Raw genomic sequence first — 22,253 nt, 5'->3', positions numbered from 1 at the left:
TATATATACACAAAAAATCCCACAGTGAAGAAATTATTAAATACATTCAAAAACATTCAGAAAATCACTGCGGTTCTGTTACTAAATATATGAACAGAGAAATCAAAAAAGATATGTACCTTGGCTCAAAAATGGCAATGTTGGGTAATAATTATAATTTAGTCATTGATTATGAAACTAATACAAAATTGTTATAGGGTGATTGAATGTTAAATGTCTATATTGTTGTTCATTGAAATGGACTGATGAACCATCTGGAATGTGTTGCAAAAGTTGAAAAATCAGATTAGCAAATTAAAGACTTACCAGAACCTTTTAAAAGTTTAGTATTTGGTTTAAACCTGGTCTCAGAACGTTTTTACATTACTACAAGAAAATATAATAGTGTGATTCAAATGACATAACCTAGTGCAAAAAGAATAATCAAAGGCAATTTCATGCCAAACTTCAAAGTACAAGGTCAGGTGTAACACCTGTGCCTTAGGAAATTTCCTGGGTGAAGCTGGGTAACGCTAAGTTTTCATTATAATGCCAAAATATTGCTTTAAACTGTAATCTGCTTTCACATTGTACTACATCAATAAACTAGCGATGTCATAGAAAATCTAATACTCAAGAGTATGTATATCAGCTAGAGGATAATGTACATCTTATTCCAATTAGATTTGCTGCCTAACATAAACAATTGTATAATGGCACGAATATTCAGTTTACCTCTTTTCGATAGAAATACAATATCAAGTTGCATTAATACTGCATCGCAATCTATCATCTATTCATTGTGCTTGTAAAAACACTGTTCAGCACATTTTTCTTGTGTGGTCTCAATTATTGGTTGATAACCTTACTACAAATTAAAGGGATCACTAAGTAAAGAGTTACCCAAAGCTACATTTAGACAATGTACTGTGGTGTTTATTGCATATCTTAACTGAGTATTCCCAGTCTTACTCTGAATACTGAGATAACTAAAATATACTCCCACAATTAATAACTATTTAAGTGGGTTAAATTAAGTGATCTTCTTGTAGTAGTCGGCATTGACACAATTCCACTATACGAATATGATATCAGCTTTGTCAAAAATGACACGTCAGAACTGAATCACAAGACTTATTATGTTGCATAGCATAAAAAAATATATTCTGTTGAGACCCAAGTATTGTGATAAAATTGTATCATGGTGTTGCCAGTGTTCTAAACCCTGAGGGGAGGAGTGAGAGGGAAATCCAGGCTATTCCTGGCCCACTGAAGCCTTGCATTGCTAGTGTATCATTATGTTTGGGAGGGATTCTAACTTAGAGGCGTTCAGTCATAATCTCACCAATGGTAACTTTGAACCATTGGCTCCTCAGTCAATAACATTCACCAAATGTCTTAACCTGCGGTTCCTCTCATGCTGAGCAGGACTGCTATCGTGACGACACATTGTCAGTAAGGGAAGACTATCTCACGATGGTCTATCAACAAATTGCACTAGATTATACAAACAATAAACAGTTCACATCATGGTAGTGGCTGAGTTTTGTTCTAATCTAGTCATCTGTCTACACTTGTTTTCCCCTACCTGAGTGGGTTTCTCCAGATGATCCACTTCCCCTCTCACATTAATATGGATGTGTTGTGTTTGAAGTTTACTGGTGACTGTTAATTGACTCAGTGTTTTTCTTAATTATCTGATGTCCTTTGAATTGGTTCCAGTACTTCATCTAAGGCTGCTGGAATAATATTAAATTCACTATGACCCTGGAATGTAAAATGTGGGTGCAATAAATGGATGAATGTAAACTCTGGACATTTTCTTCTAGTGTTATTCACTAATGATTACTTACTAGTTGAGTTTATACTTATTGTATACAGCACAGTTTTACTTTTAAATTGTTTTGTTTAGTTATTAGTTCTTCACTTGATTTGTAACAAGCAGGAATTTGAACACATTTGAGTCTGAGAGTAAACTATTTAAATACAGGTTTCACAGCCTACTTTTAAGGAGTCACAGATAATAGCCACATAGTTAACTTGGGCACCTGCCATCTACAAAATAGCTAGACTAGATGATAATATGATTCCAGCAGCTACCGTTTTAGAAGCTCAACAAGACCTTTTTTTTTAACTGAAAACTATGTTTTCAACAAAAGATTCTATGGTAATATGGTGGTTAACACTGCCTCACAAATCCAAAGACCAGTATTCAGTTTTTAGCTTGATGACCATCTAAATGGATTTTGCACATTTCCTTGACAGAGTTTCTGTAGGTATTTGGACTTTCCAAACATAGAGAAATGACATCCCTTTCAGTATTGATTTGAGTAAAAAGTGTTGTGTGGGCAAGGTCTTATTTTCCATAACCCTAAAATTAAAAATGAGAAAGAGAATTCAGAAGGAACAATGAAGGAATGGACTATATGCATTTTCAGGCACAAAAGTAGGTTCTGGGTAAAATCTCCCACAACAATGCTTGGATTGGTTTATTAAAATATATTCAAAGGTGGCACTGTGGTGCAGTTGTAGTGCTGCTGCCTCACAGTAAGGAAACCCCAGTGTGACGTTTGCATACTCTACCCGTGTTTAAGTCCAAAGACATGCAGGTTAGGTGGATTGGTGGTACTAAATTGACTCTAATGTGTGGTTGGGGTGTATGTGTGTGGGTGTGTGCCCTGTGATGGACTGGCACCCTGTCCTGTGCCCTGCGCTATCTAGGATAGTTTCCAGCCCACTACTCCCCCATGACCCTGTTCAGGACTAAGAAGGTTAGACTGACTGACTAAAAGGGTGTGCTGCAACCTCATGGATACAGTGTTTTGGGCAGAACCCTGCATCCAGTCATTGCATGTAGTTTTCATGTTCTCCCTTTGCCCAAGATGCACTAATTAGCTTCATAGGTGATTCAAAGCTGGTCCTGTCAAAGAGAGAGAGTGTGTGTGTGTGTGTGTGAAACAGACTATAATGGACTGGTGCCTTGTCCATAATGTTTCCTGCCCCATGCCCAGTGCTGAAAGGATATACGTGGAATAAGGAGACTTAAGAATGTGATGTTATGTAAATTTCATTAAAACACTACAGAATTATTTTGATTTTCAACCAAGTTTTCCATTTTTAAGTGTTTTACTGCAGCCCTAGAACGTTTTGCACAAAACTTAAGATTTACTTTGTACATTTTATCTCTGGTATTTATTTACTGTAAGTAGCATAAGAAGGAAAAGCAAACAAGGTCACTTTATCCAGTGTGAGCATGTTGCAATATCACCCTGAGAACTCAGCAGATGCATGTTGGGACCTGAGTTATATATACAGGTGATGGCAATAGCGTAGCCCTCCAGCTGTTAGAATAAAGGACATCTCATCACAAACGTGTCCATTTGTCATCCTGCAACATGAAGGGGCTTCTTGCCTTTGCTGTAATTATTGCAGCCGTTCATTGCCAGAAGCTGTTTCTTGGGTAAGCTCCAGTTTGTGCATTTGTAAATTTAAAATCTTGTCAAGTATAATTAGAATATGTCTACCGCTTATTGGTCCAGCATATCCTTTAGTGTCATTGTTAATGTTAATCAGGGTTCAATGTGTAAAATCAAGGCAGCAAGGCAACTACATAGAAGGGTGGGTGTGAAAGCAAAATGTCTAAAAATCACAAAAAAGTCAAGAATGTTCCTTAGTGAGTGTTATCTTCTGTTCTACCTTCTGTGAGCAGAAATACGTTTCCTGGTCCTTACTGATTTGAAGTAATATTAACTTTTAAATGAAGGATTGCTTAACACACAAAAGATTTAAAGTGATGGGCTCCAAAGCTACTTATTATATCATGTTACAGTTGCAGCTCTGACCAGTCATATAAGTATTCAAATTTACAAAACAGGTTGCTAAAAAGGACCTCTTGAAGCTAAGTGCATGTAGGGCATCAGGAATATAAAAAGACAGAGCTTATTTTATTTTTGTTTCATTTATAAATTTACTAGTACAGCTGGGAAACCATCGTCCTTGCTGTTTTATGTATTCATTTGTATAGGTGCCTCCATTTTGTGCTTTGGGTTTTCACAGGCACCACTGTCTTGTGTGTGGTTGCTCTGATGCTACAGTAACTTGTTTCGAAGCACATACAGTACATCATGGTTGCTACACAGTTAATGTAGTCTAATATTTGAGCAAATTACAAGAAGATTTCAGAAGACCCTTGGAGTTTGAGCAAATCCCTGATTTTGGGTGCTGACTGAGGTTTATTTAATGACTTTATGTTTAGTGGTGCCCCGTGATCCTTGATTATCCAATTTCTGCTAAACGTTTACTGACCTCTGTGATTACTGAGCATCATTCTGATACACCTTTAACATAAAGAAAAGAGCATGAAAACACTTGATGGTCATGACACAAGCAAGGCATGTGAAAAGCCAATGTCCGATGATCCTTTTTACCAAGTTAACCTAGATGTGTGAGCAATTCAGAAGAGGATTTTTATGATAAAACAAATGTGACACAGAGGCATTGACCGTTACTCCTACATCACAGTCTATTGTATGTGGATTTGTTTCCACCCTGGAATTTGTAGAACGTCTCCAATATAAACACAGTGGTAGAAATAAAAGTATTTATGAACTGAAAAATAATAAAAAGCTCACTGAAAGATAATAGGCTGAAAACAACAGTAATTACTGAAAGTGTGAGTCAAACCTGAATAAAACACAAAATGTTTAACACAATTTTGTAAAAGAAATACTGTATTATAATTTTCTCACACTTTGACTTTGTCGTGTTTTATTACACCGTTGACCAGGCCTATTAGACACAATACCTTTAGATAGCATTTCAGGATCACATTGATGAATATGTGAGTGATGATTTAAACTCCAAGCACTTAAACAAAAATGCCTACTGTATTGATATCATTCATCAAATTGTAACATGCAAACTTAAGAATGGAGGGGCTTCTTTGATATGTTAGTCAAAAACTAAAAAAAACTTAAAGACCCCCCACCTGGGTTTTGTGGTGACCAGCAATGGAGTCAACCACAAAGGAGAACTAAGCATTTTAGGAGAACAATTGACGGCACATCAGTCTGAAGCAGATTACATCATCTAATCACTGCTCCATGCTTTTCAGTATCACTGCAGATATCCACTTACTGTATGTGAGGGGAGTTTTCTTGATAGTAAGCCACCGGTAGTGAAAGTTTGGTTAATTAAGAAAAAAGTACAGGAATATATGTGTTAATAATATGAATATTTATTATGACGAGCACTGGAATGAAGGAAATGACACAACAGATGTTACCAAAGTATGCCTGAGGTTACTTTTATGTACCCAGGCCTTTTAAACATCACCAAGCCTAGAGTATAAACTGTAGGACACCAGTGACCTTTGCTCTTCACTCACTGTCTTTTTCTATTAGTCTGTATCTCCCCTCTTACTTCTTATTGCCAGTTGATCATCTACACCAGTGAAAGGCAACCTTTTTTGAGTTGCGGCGCACTAAGTCCAAAAATTTTCACCTGAGGGACTGCCCATACATAAAGTCGTGACGACACAATCTACGGACGATCGCCAATAAAAACAGTTAATTTTACAAGTTTGAAAGACATTTTATTAATAAAGGAATCAAAGGATAAATCTTAAATGTAATTAATGTGAACGTTGAGATTGTTTTTCAGCACATATGAGACTGATGTGAGGATCAATTTTCGAAAGACAGACGTGCATTTCATTGTCGATCATTTGAAGTCTCTCGCGTTTCTTAGACTTCATTTCCGTATCCGTACAGTGAGCGAGATCTTCTAACAACGAGACTTTTTAAGTCTCACGAGATGTGTTTTTGACACCGCTGGTGAACAGCGAAAATTTTAACTTGCATTCAAAATAAATACATTAGTTTATTCAACAATCTGATTAACCTTTATCTGTTTTTTTCAACATAAAATATTTTTTTTAAACATTATCTTTTTAATCAACCAAAAGTTCAAAAACACTAGCAATTTTAAATATTTTACAAAAGTTTTTGCGGCGCCCCTAGAAAATTCTGCGGCGCACTGCCCCGGTTGCCTGACAATGATACACTCTCAATATTCTCCATAGCACTAATGCCCTTTTGGACCTCGGGCACTCCTCTCACATCACGGACAGGGAGCACATACCAAACAGACTGTTTATTATGCCTGCTTATGTCATCTGTGTGCACTGGTGGAAGAAAGTTTCTGTGCTGTGTTTGAGATCTTGATGGGCTATAAAAAGAGCAAATCCCTTGACTTTATTTTTAGTACTTTGTCAGGTCAACTTAAAATATTCTCTTTGTATGTTTAATTTTAATCTGATACTGATGTAGCTTGAAACTATGGTGTTCTACACTAGAACACCATTTTTCACTGAAGACCTTCCTCACTAAGCCAGTTTAGACTACTGAAATCTAACCTTCAAACATCCTTAATGAAAGAAATTCACACAAAAACAGAATAGAAATCCCAGTTCATTCATTTGCTAGCAAGAAGAAACTTACTAGACAAATCTGAGAAGTTAAAAAAAAAGAAATTGGCAAGGGAGTGTTTGGATTATGAGGATACTTCAGGGCCAAAATAAATACAGTATATGCCATTCAGTTTTATTTTAAAGGAAGCCATGGCCACTTTTTAGAAATGTATTTATCTGCTTTTGCTTTCTTCTGTGGCCTTTGGTAAAACAAATTGTAACTCATCAAAATTTATAGTTGGCTGTACTAAGATGTGATGCTAAAATTTAAATAGAATATTGTATATACAATATGTATAATTAACTAGTGAGGCTCGTCTTGTGCAGTTTTGGTCTCCATCATGCAAACATGACATAACAGCAATTTAGAAAGTCCAGAGAAGAGCTGTGAGTCGGATTCCAGTAAGGCAGGGTATGAGCTATGAGTGACGATTGAAGGAATTAAAATCATTTCAGTTTAAGCAAACAGAGGTTTAGAGGGCACTTAACAGAGCGGCTTAAGTGGATTAAAGAAGTATCTAAACCAAGCTAAAACTGGCTTTAACAGCTAAGATATGCCCCTCATGAAAGGAATTTTGTTTTATTTATGGTTTTTCATTTGCAGTGAGTTTAAACATTTCCAAAAAAGGAAAGAAGGACATCATTTTGTTGAATACAAAATTTGACAACCCAAGTGTTCCTTTATGAAAGTCAGCTGCTTCATTGCTTGATTGAAGTTGGAGGAATTGCCAACAGGAAGAGAGCTTTCATTGTGCTTTGAAAGAAAAAGCTAGGACAGCACAACCATGTGAGTTAGTGGGCTTGTAACAAACGGAATTTTTGAGTCTTACATGGTCAGTGGTAGACTTATGATATGAAAAAGTATCAAAGCTAAATTTAAAAGACAATGCAAGTTAGTGAAATCATCAATTTCTTTACCTGATGTCTTGAGCAGAAAGAAGCACTATCCCAATTGTCAATAAAAGCTTTGTATTCAAGAAAAGAAGGAAAATATAGCTGGGTCTGACCCTGGATTTCACAGTGGCAAAACTAAAGAAGACAGTTTGGGATACACTGTTTACAGATATCCGAACTAAAGAACTGTTCTACAAGTATTAGGTTATGATCTGGAGTTCCAAACATGGCAATAGGGTATAAGGCCTCCAAAAGACGCATTAAATCTAGTCAGGACCTTCACTAGTTGCCCAGCAGAGCCTCACTTTAAAATAGCAAGGTCCCATATACTACCTGCTTGTTTTCAGCTCGTGTAAGCCCAAAAATGGGGAGCTGGCAAAACAGCTATAAATATCAGAAAAATATAATGAAAAGGAAGGAAAATCGTCAAACCTTGGCTTGTGTAAACAAAGCAAATGAAGAATATTTTATAAATTAAGGATTTATATAAAAATTAGCAAAAAACAAAGAAAAACTCAAACTAGTAAACAGAGGCACACGGGAGACAATCCTAGCATACAAAGTCCCAAGATGAAATACGGAACTCAGAATCTTTAATACAAGCCAGGAGACAATTAGAAAATCAATAAATCCAAACAATAAAAGCAGTACTTAAACTCCAATGATAAATGAAATGCTCAACTGCAATAATTCCGCTTTGGGCTGAACCCAGGAGCTGTGACGTCATTGTGGCCCTGCCTCTTGAAGAACCAGCCACTGTAGGGCAGATTGACATCATCCACTTTGCTTTTAAGTCTATTGCCTTAAAAATCTGCTGTCACATATTCATAATATGGATGATCAATCACAAGCCAAGTGACATCCCAGAAAAAAGATCTCCAAGGTACCACCTAGATATCCAGACTTGAACAAAAAGCTATAACTCAACGACTGGCAACTTTGATGGACAAAACTTTGCTGTTATAGTCAACCAAATAGGATGGGCATATGTGCACCCTAGAAACCAATTTCAAAACTCTATTCCTTCCTTTAAAAACCTTTTACATCCCAAAATCTGTACTTTTACTCGGTCTCCTCACTTTTCTCAACCTGGCTATAATTTCTGCTCGATAGCAGATACCCCAGTGCCTATAGGGTGTCTGTGTAACTCAGGCTAAAACAATCCCTTTGACTCCAAAAGGATTACGCGCCAGACTAGAAAAGTGGAAGACTTGTCTGTATTCGAGTTAGACAAGGATGCCATAAGTTATAAGATAGCAAGTGCACAAGCAGAAGAAGGCTGCCGAGCAGATCTGATTTTGCTGGCAACAGAAGGATGTGCATGGTGTGTTTGAACCCCAAAGTGAAAGTGCAGTACTGTCTGCAACCAGAAGGTGCACCCAAGGCAAATAAGAAGAAAGCCTCCTACGCAAAGAAGGAAAGCATACTAAAGACACTTCCACATGTGCAGAGAAAGTTGAGCAGGAAAGGAACAAAGCCTCACCTACAAAGTACCTTAAGTACACCTACTTTAATTCTGAGAATTATTAACTGTAACTTAATAGTTAGGATAAAGCCAGATAATGTATTATATTATTGGTGTCACTGTAACTGAAAGGTAAAAACTTTGTGAAAGATACGTTCCAGCAGTCAGAAAGTGCAGAGAAGCATTTCACATACACACACACAGACACTGCTGTGAGAGAGGGTAAGCCAGTGCAGACTAGCAGTGAGTAAACCAATGCCTCTCTATAGTAGAGAAAAAGATTAACTAAGCTATCATAATTTTATGTTTTGTATTCTTTGCCATTTATCCTCGTCTCACTCTCTGTATAAATATATATATCACTGTACATCTACTTGCATTTATCCATCTTCTATTATCTTTAATTTATAAATAAATTGTATTATTTTGTTCATTGCAACAAACATGTTTGGGTTATTTGTTGAAACCATACGAAACTATAACTGAGAAAGTGATAGTTTTAGTAAATTGTACAAATTTCTTCATATTTTCTAGAGTCCTGGCTGGAAAGTGAAACAGAGATCACTTAATCTACACCACAAAAAACAAGGAACACAGGCACATTTAAAATGGCAGTACATCATAATAGACATATTAGAAAATACATAAAAATATGACACCTAGTAAATAACAAAAATAACAACATGTATTTAGATTGGTACATAACATTCTACTACTAAAGCTCAACACCCTCAATTTTAATGGAAACCATAATGTTTTATTAATTTGATTTGAATATTTTTTCCTTTGTTTGTTATCATTAGATTTTGGATTTATTATTTGTTTGCACGCCCAATAATGATGATATCATAATTCCCTATTTATAAGTTTTGGTTGCTATGGCATCACATGTCACTAAGATACTTGTTATGCATGTGTGTGACAACAAATGGAAGCCATCTTGTTAAAGACCAAGCCATGTGCTCTGTGTTCAATTATGATTCATGAAGAAAGCTAGCTTGACAAATATAATTTCTCCTGCAATTTATTTTTGAAGCTTTATAACACTTTTTCTTTCTTCACTTTATTAATTAATTTGTTTTAGGAAGTGAAATCCTTTTTTTACTTTCATTTTCATTGTGATAATGTCAATATTTGATTAATGTTTCTGGGCTGCCAATTTATGTATCTTCGAGTATTTTTTACGACAGACATGGCAGGCTCACATGCTATGATCATAAATACTAGTGACTTCACTGTGCTCTGCTCAGAATCTCTGAATGAGCCATGCACAGCACAGTCTTCAAATGAAAGCATGAAAGTAACTTCTCATTTGTGAAAATCGAATAAATTCTACAATGCACTGCATAAAGTAAAATATCAATCACTTTGTGAAGTTATATTTTTTTCTTTTTCACTTCAGAAATCAAGTCTTAAGGATCAAAGTTGATGATGATGAACATCTTAACATTCTGAAATCTTTGGAAAACCAGCAACATTTGGAGGTACGATTGCATTATAAGACAACATCTGTATGGCTAACTAAAATCTCATAAAGCCATTTGACAAAAGAGTGTACAACATCCTTTTTTATAGGAAGCTGCACATTTCACAATGCCTTATGTTCAGGTCACATTTTTAGCACATTTTGTAATCCTCTTTGCTTTCCAAAACAGTAGCTTTATGTTTAATTTCATTAATCCAGTCAGATGATTGAGCAGTGCCTCTTTTGATTTTAACATTCCCAGAAAAAACATATTTTGATGCTTTACAATATACATTTTAGTTAAAAATAAAGTCAACCTAATGACGGTTTGACAACGTATTATTAATGCAACAAAATAATTTATGTGTATAGTGTGTCAGAATGTGTTGGTGCTATCTAGAATGCATTATTACTGTAAAAAAATAATTATATATAAAACACATATATATATATATATATATATATATATATATATATATTGTCAGGGATGCCGGGGCAACGACCCGGCCGGGACGCCGTGAGGGGCTGGATGTGGGTCTAAGCCCACCCTGGATCACGTGGGGGCTGCCTTCCTGGTTGCTCTGGGGGCCACGGGTACAGGGCATGGAAGCTCCACCCTGTAGGGGCCCGTGGTCACCGCCAGGAGGCGCCCCAATGCCTTGGGGACCTGTTACCCCAGCACTTCCGCCACACCAGGAAGTGCTGGGGGGAAGATTTAGGACGGCACCCGGAGAGCTGCTGGGAGGACAGCCGGCACTTCCGCCACGCTGGGGCATGGCCAGAGGAGGAATGCCGGGAACACCTGGGGCTCATCCGGGGACTGTTTAAAAGGGGCCATCTCCATTCATTCAGCGCTAGAGTCGGGTGGAAGGAGGACAAGGCAGAAGAGAGTGGAGGCGGCCCGAGAAGAAGGCGGCCCGAGAAGAAGGCATTGTGGCCAGGACTGAGTGTCATTTTGGGGTTTGTGCACTTTATGGACTTTGGATTGGGTCTAAGTGACCATTATTATATTTGTAAATATTGTAAATAAACGTGTGGTGGTATTTTAATAAAATGTCCGCCTGTCTGTGTCCGGGCCACGTCCACAATATATATACTGTATATATATTGTGACAGGCAGCCACAGCCATTATCCAGCTGGGATGCCAGATGGATGGAAGGACCAGGTGAGAGAGTATCCATAGGGCACTACCTTTCTTGGGACAGAGAGTGAGAGAAAGAGGAGGCAGAAAGACTGAAAGTGATCTAAGGGTGAAGGAAGGGACTGTATCTTGTATATTTTGATGCTTTACTGTGCTGTGCTCTGGGGAGCAAGGAAAAAACGCTTCCCCAGTTCTGAATAAAAGGGTGTTGTGTGCTGCACTTGTGTCTCAGCCTGTGTTGGGTTAGGGCCGCTGTACACACCCTGGGCTATCACTATATATATTTATATATATATATATACAGTATATTCTACTCTCCATATATAAAATCCTAAGACTAAAAGTGTAGCGGTTTTGTGCAACGATTTTATGTGATGTTTTTATGTCACATTTTTTGTCACGCTTTAAATCAGGCTTATTTTAAAACCTACATATACTGTATATGTATCATTCTTTTTGGAATTTATCAAACTTTAGTGTGACGTTGTTAGATTTTCAGATTCCTATTCCATTTTTAAATTATAAACTAAAAACTATCAAGAACTCATGTCCCGCGAAACTTAAATATTTGTAGCGCCATGCAAAATGCAGATCACGTGGCACAGAAACAGCAGCAAGCCAACAGATCGAGCAAAGAAGAGGTTAAAAAAAACTATTTATTTCCCATTGTATCACCATTTAAAAGGGGGTTTCGGAGGAGTGACTGAATCTTCTTGGGGTGCGTTCAGCCCCCTTCTTCACAACATGAGCGGCAGAGACACAAAGTGGTTGGTGTGCAGGCAAGGGGGGTTGGCGAGTGAAGCAAGCAGGGGGTAAGGGGATAAGCCCCCATATATATATATATATATATATTCGAATTTTGTTATATTGTAAATGTACAATATAAATAGGAAAGAATATAGTTTTATTATTTTTAGCTTCAGCAGTTACAGTGTCATAATGGTTAGCACTGCTGCCTCCTAGAATCCCATTTCTTATCAGTGTGTGTAGTTTTGGCCTGTGCTCCGTGAGTCTGCATAAGCTTTTCTCTGGTTTCCTTCCACTTCCCCAAATATATGAATATTGGGAAATTAGGCCATTCTAAATTGGCCATAAGTGGGTGTGTGCATATAGTGGGCCGTGCATGACACAATGATCTGTAGTGTGTTCTAGACTTGCAGCTAGATTGATGCTGCTGGTGGGTTAGGCTTCAGCCCCCATGACTGAATGCTTGCTTATATTCCACTTAACAATAATGTTGAAGTATACTTGATTTGTGGCATGTATTCTATTATGTCTTCACAGGTTTTAGGCTACAGCTTTATGCATTAGATAAGTACACAGTTATGTGAGTGCAAGCTTAATGAAGAATACACTTCAAACAGAAAACAGCAAAAAAACTCACAGTACTTATGGTGAAATACATTTAAACTTTCATAAAATTTGCATAAAATGTAGATTAAAGTGTCATCGACTCAGGTGCATCTAAACCCTTGGTAAAGTATCTGATTTCCTTTATGACCAAAATTAAAATTAATGGATGAATTTGTCCTGCAAATTATTGTAAATAAGATGTCACATTCAAAAAAAATTCAAGATCAGTGACCACAGTATGATGTGCTATATATTTAACATAAGATTAATTTTAAATATTTTCTAGAGTATTTTATCATACAGTAAAAAATTAATAAATAAAAATAGAAAAAAGTATTCACAGATGGGCAGCACATTGGGGCAGAGGCTAATTGTCCTTCCTAATTGCATCAGAGTCTTGAAAGTGATTCCTAGACTGGTCACTATGTACTGTATGAGTTCTTTCCTTATATATATAGTAAGAAACAGCACAAGAACAGCATCAAATGTTGGGGGTACCCAAACACAAACCCCTTATAACTGGCTGGAAAAAGAAAAAAACGCATTTTATAATGATCATTAAATATGTCTTCAGTCTAGTCATGACTGGCTACAAATGGTGTATCATCAGCTACAGATGACAAAAACACATTGGATGACTGTAGAGCAGTTTGTCATTTCTGTAGAGCAGCTCATCATTTTTAGTGGCTATACTGGGGTCCCCAACTCCGTTCCTGGAGGGCCCCAGTGGCTGCAGGTTTTTATTCTAACCCTTTTCTTAATCAGTGACCTGTTTTTGCTCCTAATTAACTTCTTTTTATTTGACTCGCTCTTGAAGACTCAGACCGCTTAATTGTTTTTTTCCCCTTAATTATTGATATATAAAATAATTGATATATAAAATGAACGAAAACTTGACCTGCAAACTGTGTCCACATACAATATCTGAAAATCAAGAAAGGTGAAGGTCTCAGGAATGTTGATCTGCTCAAGTTCCCTAACCATTTTAACAGTGCTCTTAGAAAAGAGAAAACCAACAATTTCAGAAATGTATTCTATTGTACAATGAGAGTGGTAACAAGCCATGGAATTAAAAAATGGATTTAATTAACAGCAAGAATCAGCGCCTAATTAAGCAACTGGTTGTAGTGAAATTGGTTGGAGTTTGAGGACCTGACTTAGTTGGTCTTCTGTTGGCTCACTCACTTCATATTTCATTTCTCTTTGGGTGCCATTTAAGGAAAGGAATGAAGCAATTCAGAAGAACAAGTCAATTAAAATGAAAGGAAAAGGAGTTAATTAGCAGCAAAAACTGCTCAGCAATTAAGAAAAAGGTTAGAATGAAAACCTGCAGTCACTGTGGCCCTCCAGGACCGGAGTTTGAGACCACTGGGCTATACAGTACACCTCATAGGTCTTTACATTTAGTTTTATGCATAAAGTTCAGTTATTTTATCTGCTGTCTTAAAACTGGTCTGTTCTGAGTATGCCCCTGTAGTCCTTCGACTTGTGACCTATATAGAATTAGCACCTGATTCTTCTAAAATTGACTAGATGAACCAATAAATTACAAACTGTAGTTGTTAGTAAAGAGATAAATTGGTCATAATATACCTTGAGAAAGTTGATTGAAAAGTACTAGTTTTCCTTGAATGCAGAAGGAAGTGTGAAAGAAGTAAAGAACATGTTCTATTTTTCCTTTTGTGTTGAGATAGGAGGATCTGAATGGACAGATGTACAACACCTGAATACACTTAAAATCTAATAAGAACTTAATATACTGTATAACAAATTTGGGAATTCCAAAAAATTAGTTGGTGGCCGCATTCTTTAAAAAACAGAAAGAAGATCATATCAAGAATGCATCAAGTACAAGACATTACGCTGTATCTTGAGCTGCACACGCCACTGAGGAGGGCTACAATAAATTTGAAAAACTTGTGCTACTTGCACTTCACTGAGAAAGAATCGATCAGTATGATGCTCATGTTTCAAGGAAGCACATAATCCTAGTGTAGAATGAATAGGTATCTATATAAAAATATCTTTTTTAACTGTTTAACTGGCCTCGCTTGAGCAAAAGACAGCTAATCACATGATAGTTCCATCCATCCATCCATTTTCCAACCTGCTGAATCCGAACACAGGGTCACGGGGGTCTGCCGGAGCCAATCCCAGCCAACACAGGGCACAAAGCAGGAACCAATCCCAGGCAGGGTGCCAACCCACCGCAGGACACACACAAACACACCCACACACCAAGCACACACTAGGGCCAATTTAGAATCGTCAATCACATGATAGTTAACACTATTAAAAGACACGCGGTGTGCCATTTGAGCTGTGCAATGTATGTAGCATTCTTTCCATGTTATTGTGGCTTGTTCTTTTTCACCTCAACGTTGTTTGATTCTAAACTTGAGGTGTTGCTATTTCAGTTTGGGCAGTTCATAGCCAATAGATTTTACTGAGCAATGGGTCCTTATTTTCATTAGTGTTTAATTATCCATGACTGTATATTGTCAGATCATAACAATGTCAAAGGGTACTTCAATGATCTGCTGCCAATCGATATTCTTGTATCCCATTCTTCAATTTTTTGTGATGTGAAAAGTGCATGAATGTGTATGTTTTGATAGTCATTAGCAGATCAGAGAGAGATTTTTATTTAAGTAAGTTAATGTTTATGTTACAAAAGTCTGCAATCATATTGGGAAATTCTAGTATGGCTTCACAAGAATTTTCATGTCAAAAACATAAGTGGTTCTGAAAATAAACTGATCATAAAAGATTGGCATCTACTAAACCATCATATATTTTATGGCTCAAATAGTGGCAATCACATCAAAAGCAAGTGTTTATAAGATCATGAATTCATTTTTTTTAAGAGTATGTTTAAATTGCATGGCATTGTTGTGCAGGAAACAGAGTTTGGCAAGGGAACACCCACAGTTGGAAGTCTTGTGCTAGGCCGATTTGTCGATGTCTTGTCAAAACTCACTCCTTTGCCTTGTACCTGTTGCTGCTGTGAAACACTCGGGCTTCCTTCAGGCTTGCCTGAGATAAGGAGGGTTCAGGAAACAGGATGGGATTCTCAGTTTCAGGTCTGATTACTCAAAGTTGAATTCACATTAAGTAAAACAGATTAAAGGTGATGAATAAAGCAGAGAAAGAAGGTGTGAATATTAGGAAATGATTAATTAGTTTGAGAAACATAACTTTTATAGAACTCTAGAATTCATGCTAAGCCATTTTAATTTCCTTGTATTTCTGTTGTTTAGCAAAATGCTTATAGAGAATTAATTTCAGAGTGGATTGTAAGAAATATGCCATTACTTACCAGTCTTAATTTCTCTTTACAGCTAGATTTTTGGGTCCCACCATCAAAGACTGGACTCTCTGTGGATGTTCGAGTTCCACCAGCCTCTCTGCAAGTTATCAAGCATTCTCTGGAGGCCAATAACATGCAATACTCTGTTATGATAGAGGATGTTCAGGTAATCAGAAAGATTCAACTTCCAAATGACCAGTCTTAAAAGTTTCTTATCAGTATACAAGAAATTTGTTTCTACCCTCAGTAATCACCAAATGAAGCTCCTAGTTTATTTCTTTAATATTTTTCCACAGCATTACCTGAGGAAGCCAGAAATAATTTACGGTATACATTGCAGAAAAAATGAATTTTCTCTAAGGAAATTGACCTTATAGTGCCTTGAGACGTGATCTTTCAAATAGGTACTGGAAGTTTGAAAGGATGGAAATAAGCTATGAATTTATATAAATGTGCTGTTTACAGGCAATCCTTGATGAAGAGCAGGAGCAGATGAAGGAAAATAGAAGATTGGAACGCAGTGCAAAAAGCTTTAACTTAGGCGCCTACCACACATTAGACACGGTACAGCTCTTTCTAAAGTTGTATGTCAAAATGTGATGCTGCTCTATGAAATATAACATTTATTGAATGTAGTGAGAAGTCAAGCAAAATGACACCTTTTATGGGCTAACTAGAAAGATTACAATATGCAAACTTTCGAGGCAACTTATGGAAGATGTTGGAGAATACTGTCTAAAGGTTTGTTATCAATGGTTTACTGGAAAATCAAGGGAAGAAAAGGTGGTTCCTTCATTCCTTCCTTTCTTCCTACCTACCTACCTACCTACCTACCTGATATGTAACATTTAATATGTTTAAACTGTTAATTGTAAGAATCTTTTCTATGTCATTAACCCATTCTTTGATAGTGTGCATACTGCTGCCATGGACCCACATGACATTGTAGAACTGCTACCCCTACTTAATCCCACTGGTATTCTGTAGTTGGACATCAGAATGTTCTTGGGCATCATGGTATTTTGTATCATTCTAGTGAGAGTGAAGGGAGATGGTGAGGATTTCCACTTTGTAATTTACTGACAAGATTAAGGTATTCATTTTACTCAGGTCTCCTTACCCTAAGTAAGTACCCTAAGACATCTGAGTAAAGTGTTACATGAATTTGGCTATTTGGGGTTTCCAGGAGTGAACACATAATTTCTATTGGTTGCAATACTACAGTATGGTCTATCGACAAAGCAACTGCCACATACAAAGGTTGAGATGGCAGCATGGAAGCCATATTTTATTCAAGAAGTGTTCTGATTATGCCAATGTTCTCAGTATTTGCCTTACTGGATTGCAGATTTACAATTGGATGGACACCTTGAAAGCACAGTATCCCAATCTGGTGTCTAAAATCCAGATTGGTTGGACATATGAACATAGGGAAATGTATGTTCTTAAGGTAAGTCCTATCATTAAATAATACATTTAAATTACAGTGCAGGTGACTTTTCATTGAGAATACAATGTAATTATGTAAATGTACGATGTAAAACATAAACTATAAAAAAAACTGTTATATTTAGAATATAGTTCTGGGTAAAGCCTCTCCATAAGACCAGTCAGAGCGCATGTTAATTTGGCCAATAACATTCAGAAAATGATAAGGTCAGCACCCCCAAAAACACCAATCACAATTTTAAAATGGCATAAACATCTTAAAACCATTATAAATTACAGAGACTTGATGCTTATGTGATTTGTCTTCCAGCAATACTATCAACAATACACAATAATTAATAATATACAATAAGTAATATATCCTACAAATGTCTTTAAAATGTAAATAATACAGTGAGCAAGAAGTTGATACGATTCCATTCTGTTGTGAGTACAGACTACCAGTTCCAGGAAACAGATTTATTTTAGTTTATTTTAGATTTAAATTAGTTTATTTCATATCTGTCCATGTACTCCCCTACATCCATTCGAATTTTCACTGGATATTCCAGTTTCTTTCTGCATCCTTTAATGTTAGACAATTAAAATGCTATTTGGTACATCCATGTGAACCCTAAAGTTAAAAAAAAAAACTTTGGAAAAATGGATGGTTATCTTTCCTAACATTCTGTAATTTCTAAATCTCAGTTTAGCACAGGAGGACTGAACAGACCTGCTATCTGGATTGATTCAGGCATTCATGCAAGAGAATGGGTGTCAACAGCTACTGCAATCTGGACAGCAAACAAGGTATTTAGAAATGTTGCCTGAATTTGTTAGCTAAATTAACTAAATGTAAGTAAAGTAAAATAACTCAGGCAATTTGTTAAAGTCACATGTAAAGGGACTGGCAGAAGGTGTTTGGCTGCTTGAGACAACAAAATGCTTTTATACTTCCTGGTGTTCGAATAAGACAGGTCTGTATATGAGGTTCATTCTGTGCTGCATGTGTGCACAGTGTGTACTTCAGAAGAAACCATACAAAAATCAACAGTCTTTACCTATAACGTTTTTGTCATATATTTTCTGATGGGACAAATTGTGTTTTAGAAAAAGATCAGTAGTGTACCTTAAGGGTCTAAACATTTACTAATTTACATAATAACTTAAGATAAAATACAACATTAATTGTGCTTTTAATATTTCATTAATGCAGATCAAATCTACCGCAATAAAAATCATTGAAGGCAGTGTGACTATATCTGCTGAGGCACAAAGTTTTTCTGTATATCTTTAAAGCGCAACTACTGTTTGTTTGTTCTTTATGCCCAGTTTTGTGTTTTAAGCCATAGATTTAAAATTTTGCACACAGGCACTTCTAACTATCTAGTCAGGTTTGGCCTTGCCACCCTGAGAGTAGGCTTGGGGCTGGAGTGAGTGCCAAGAATACTACAGTGTGATTTATGAACAGAGAAACTGACACACACTGTGGTTAGCTACACTTACCTTTCATGCAGGATATCTACATTTGATTTGTGCCCCATACATTAAATGCTTTTTGTAATCAAGCATTTCCTTTATTATTGTGGTCAAAGTCCCAAGCTGTCCCAGAGTTATTTATTGTCTTTTGGGTCACAAGGGTTATCCCTTGCCATCATATCACCAGTGGCGTAGCTAGAGGTGGGCAGAGGGGGGGTCGCCTGCCATGGGCAGCACATTTTTGGGGGCTGCATTATTGGCCAAAAGGCTCAGTACAATTTGTGTGTAAGCAGCAGGGTTTGGAAAAATATCACTCATGAGTGAAAAAAGTTAAATTCTCTAATTTTTATCCACAAACGCTTCAAAGATAAGTTTTAGACTGTCCTTCTGTGACGGCATCAGACACAGCAGTTGAAATTTATGAGGCAATAAAAAAATAAACATAAACATCACACCTTTAATAATTTCTAGGAAGATAAACAACTAATTTACAATTTATAATTTCATTTTGTTATCATTCTGAGTGCATTCTTGCTCTGTGCAGAAAAAATCACCACTTATCACTTGTACACTACACTGGTTCTGGTTTTCGCAGCGTAATTATATTAAATTAATAATTAGAACACGGCTCATCAGTGCGTCTATACTATATTCTTGTCTAGTTGATGCTTATAAATAATTATATGTAAAAATTATTGTTGTTTCTCTATATGAATAAACCTATGCAAAATGTACCTTAATTTTCCTCTGTATGTCATTTTAATTTCCTATTTAAATAGGTTAACATATTCAGATATGTTGGAGGGCGGCCATTTGAAGTCCCGCCCCAAGCAGCATGAACTCGAGCTACAGCACTGCATATCACCAAGTGGTAGCTGTAATCCCACAGTCAAATGTCATAACGAACTGTGATTGACAATCATATTTACTATAAACAATAATTTTTTCATTTTAAATTTAAAGCAGACTTTTGAAATCACACCCAGACAAACACAGCTATATCAACATGAACAAAACCGACTTGGCATCTATTTGTAAGAATGTACAGTATATACTGAATGTTTGTATGCTTGTTCCAGCTATACATATTTTCATGATAACTGAAGGATAACTTGCAGATAGTTCAATTTATATACTTTGCAGTGTCTAGATGCAGTGACAGGGAGGGCTCAGTGAATCTGATATTCTCATTTTTTCTGTTGTTGAGCATTAAGTCTCTTCTTTACAATGTTAGAGGTTAAATTTAAAGCAGACTTGTTGGAGATGAATGACAGCCCGACCCAGGGAGGTCTAGGGGCAGAACAAGTGCCCAAAATCTTGAAAGGATATGGGAAAAGAGAACCCATATTTCTATCACAGATTCCTGTCATCCATTCATATAATTTCACGCTGTGTTTTCCTTTGGGTCTTTGTTTTCTGGGTATCTCTGATCAAACTACTTCTCTATAGTGATAAGCAAACCCCACTGAATTTGCTTCAGCAAAGTCACAGAAATATTTGCAAATTTCGATGAGCTCCACAAACTGCATTGAAGTCAAAAAGGAAGGAGGAACTGACCTAGTTTTGAGTGGATTAAAATGGTGCAATATTCTTTTTAAGTGTTGCTGAGGGCTAAGGAAAAGTTTTCCTACTATGCTGGATAACCACTGTGCTACCGTACCTCAAACAACAAAACATACAAGTGGAACGAATACCACAAATAAAATTTAACAAATGGCCACAAACAACCAATACGTAAATAAAATAAAGATCATTGCATACACAGAGTTCCACTCTTGGGGCACACTTTGACCGTGCGATGAAGCGGTGGAGTGGGACTGCCTAGCTTCATTGGATGAAGTCACAGCTCCAGGCAGAGTGAGAACGTCTTTTTGTTTCCTGTGAATCTATGCAGATGCTTCACACTTTTTCTTCCATCACATAGAAAGAAAAGCCTTATAAATAGTAATATATCTTTGTTAATTATTTCTCAGTGTATCTTGTGTTTTCTGATGAAGGGCTTCTTTAAGGTTTTGTTTAATTTTGTTACATGGTACATGTATGCATAATTAGCCATGCTGTGCTGACACACAAGGATCAGTGTTATGTATCCAATGTTCCTCAGCCTTTGTTGCTATGGGAAACATTTTTATATTTTTAAGTTCACTAATGAATCACATATAGTAATTGAAGGTTGAAATGACCACAAGCAGAAGTGACTAGTGTGGTTAGAGTCCAGGAAAAATACTGCACAACACTATCAAGCACTTTGATAATGGAGAATGGTGTTTAGCATATCTTAGTAGCAGAAACATAATTTTTTTTCTCCTCCTCTTATGCTTATGACCAAGCTATGGCCATGTTGGTAATGATCTTACAGTAGGTGTTCATGAAAGTTCTGTGCATGGCTGCTACAGCGCTGTGATGTCACACTAACCTTGCAAAACATCCAGAGGCACTTGGAAAAATATTTTTGCCTAAGCTGGCTGCATGGCACATTTCCTGAAAAATATTCGCCGAACACATCAAACTCACTGCTAAGAATTTTACCGATCAACACTATATTTACAATTTACAGCAACGTTTTGAAATAAAACCCCAGAAACTCTGGGAAACATAGCTAGTTTATGTTAAATGTCCAGTATCTCTTTCATATATCTATTTATCCATCCATCCATTCATTATCCAACCCACTATATCCTAACTACAGGGTCATGGGGGTCTGCTGAAGCCAATCCCAGCCAACACAGGGCGCAAGGCAGGAAACAAACCCCGGGCAGGGCACCAGCCCACTGCAGGTCACACACACACACAGTAGGGACAATTTAGGATCGCCAATGCACCTAACCTGCATGTCTTTGGACTGTGGGAGGAAACTGGAGTACCCGGAGGAAACCCACGCAGACATGGGGAGAACATGCAAACTCCACACATGGAGGACCCGGGAGACGAACCCAGGTGTCCTAACTGCGAGGCAGCAGCGCTACCCACTGCACCACCATGCTGCCCATATCTATTTATCTTCTTGATTAATTCAGAAAAGATGTTGAAAATAATACAAAGTGTTCTCTTCTTTTATCTTTAGTATTTGCCTTATAGCTTCAGAGAATAATAGAATACTAGAACCTTGGAGTAACTGTCATAAGAAAATGCCATTCAGCCCAACAAGCTTGCAGATTCTATCTAATTTCTCCAAAATAACATCAAGTTGAGATTTAAAGGTCCCTAAAGTCCTACTGTATACCAGTACTTGCTAATTTATTCCATGCATGTATATTTATGTGTTTAGA

At 36.9% G+C, this 22,253-nt stretch overlaps 1 protein-coding gene across 1 annotated transcript in view; it reads left to right on the top strand.

Moving 5' to 3' along the window:
* The first annotated feature begins 3,336 nt into the window (after nucleotides 1-3,336).
* LOC120533596 (carboxypeptidase A2-like) overlaps nucleotides 3,337-22,253 on the top strand; it is a 31,670-nt gene continuing 12,753 nt past the window's right edge. The window contains exons 1-6 of the mRNA XM_039760519.1: nucleotides 3,337-3,439; nucleotides 10,210-10,291; nucleotides 16,109-16,243; nucleotides 16,543-16,641; nucleotides 17,426-17,527; nucleotides 18,214-18,315. Coding sequence (XP_039616453.1) covers nucleotides 3,375-3,439; nucleotides 10,210-10,291; nucleotides 16,109-16,243; nucleotides 16,543-16,641; nucleotides 17,426-17,527; nucleotides 18,214-18,315 — 585 coding nt within the window. The 5' untranslated portion in view covers nucleotides 3,337-3,374. The remainder of the gene's footprint in view (nucleotides 3,440-10,209; nucleotides 10,292-16,108; nucleotides 16,244-16,542; nucleotides 16,642-17,425; nucleotides 17,528-18,213; nucleotides 18,316-22,253) is intronic.

Source organism: Polypterus senegalus, chromosome 8 (assembly GCF_016835505.1).
Source record: "Polypterus senegalus isolate Bchr_013 chromosome 8, ASM1683550v1, whole genome shotgun sequence".
NCBI classification, from domain to species: Eukaryota; Metazoa; Chordata; class Cladistia; order Polypteriformes; family Polypteridae; genus Polypterus; species Polypterus senegalus.
This window is presented reverse-complemented; position numbering and strand designations above follow the sequence as displayed.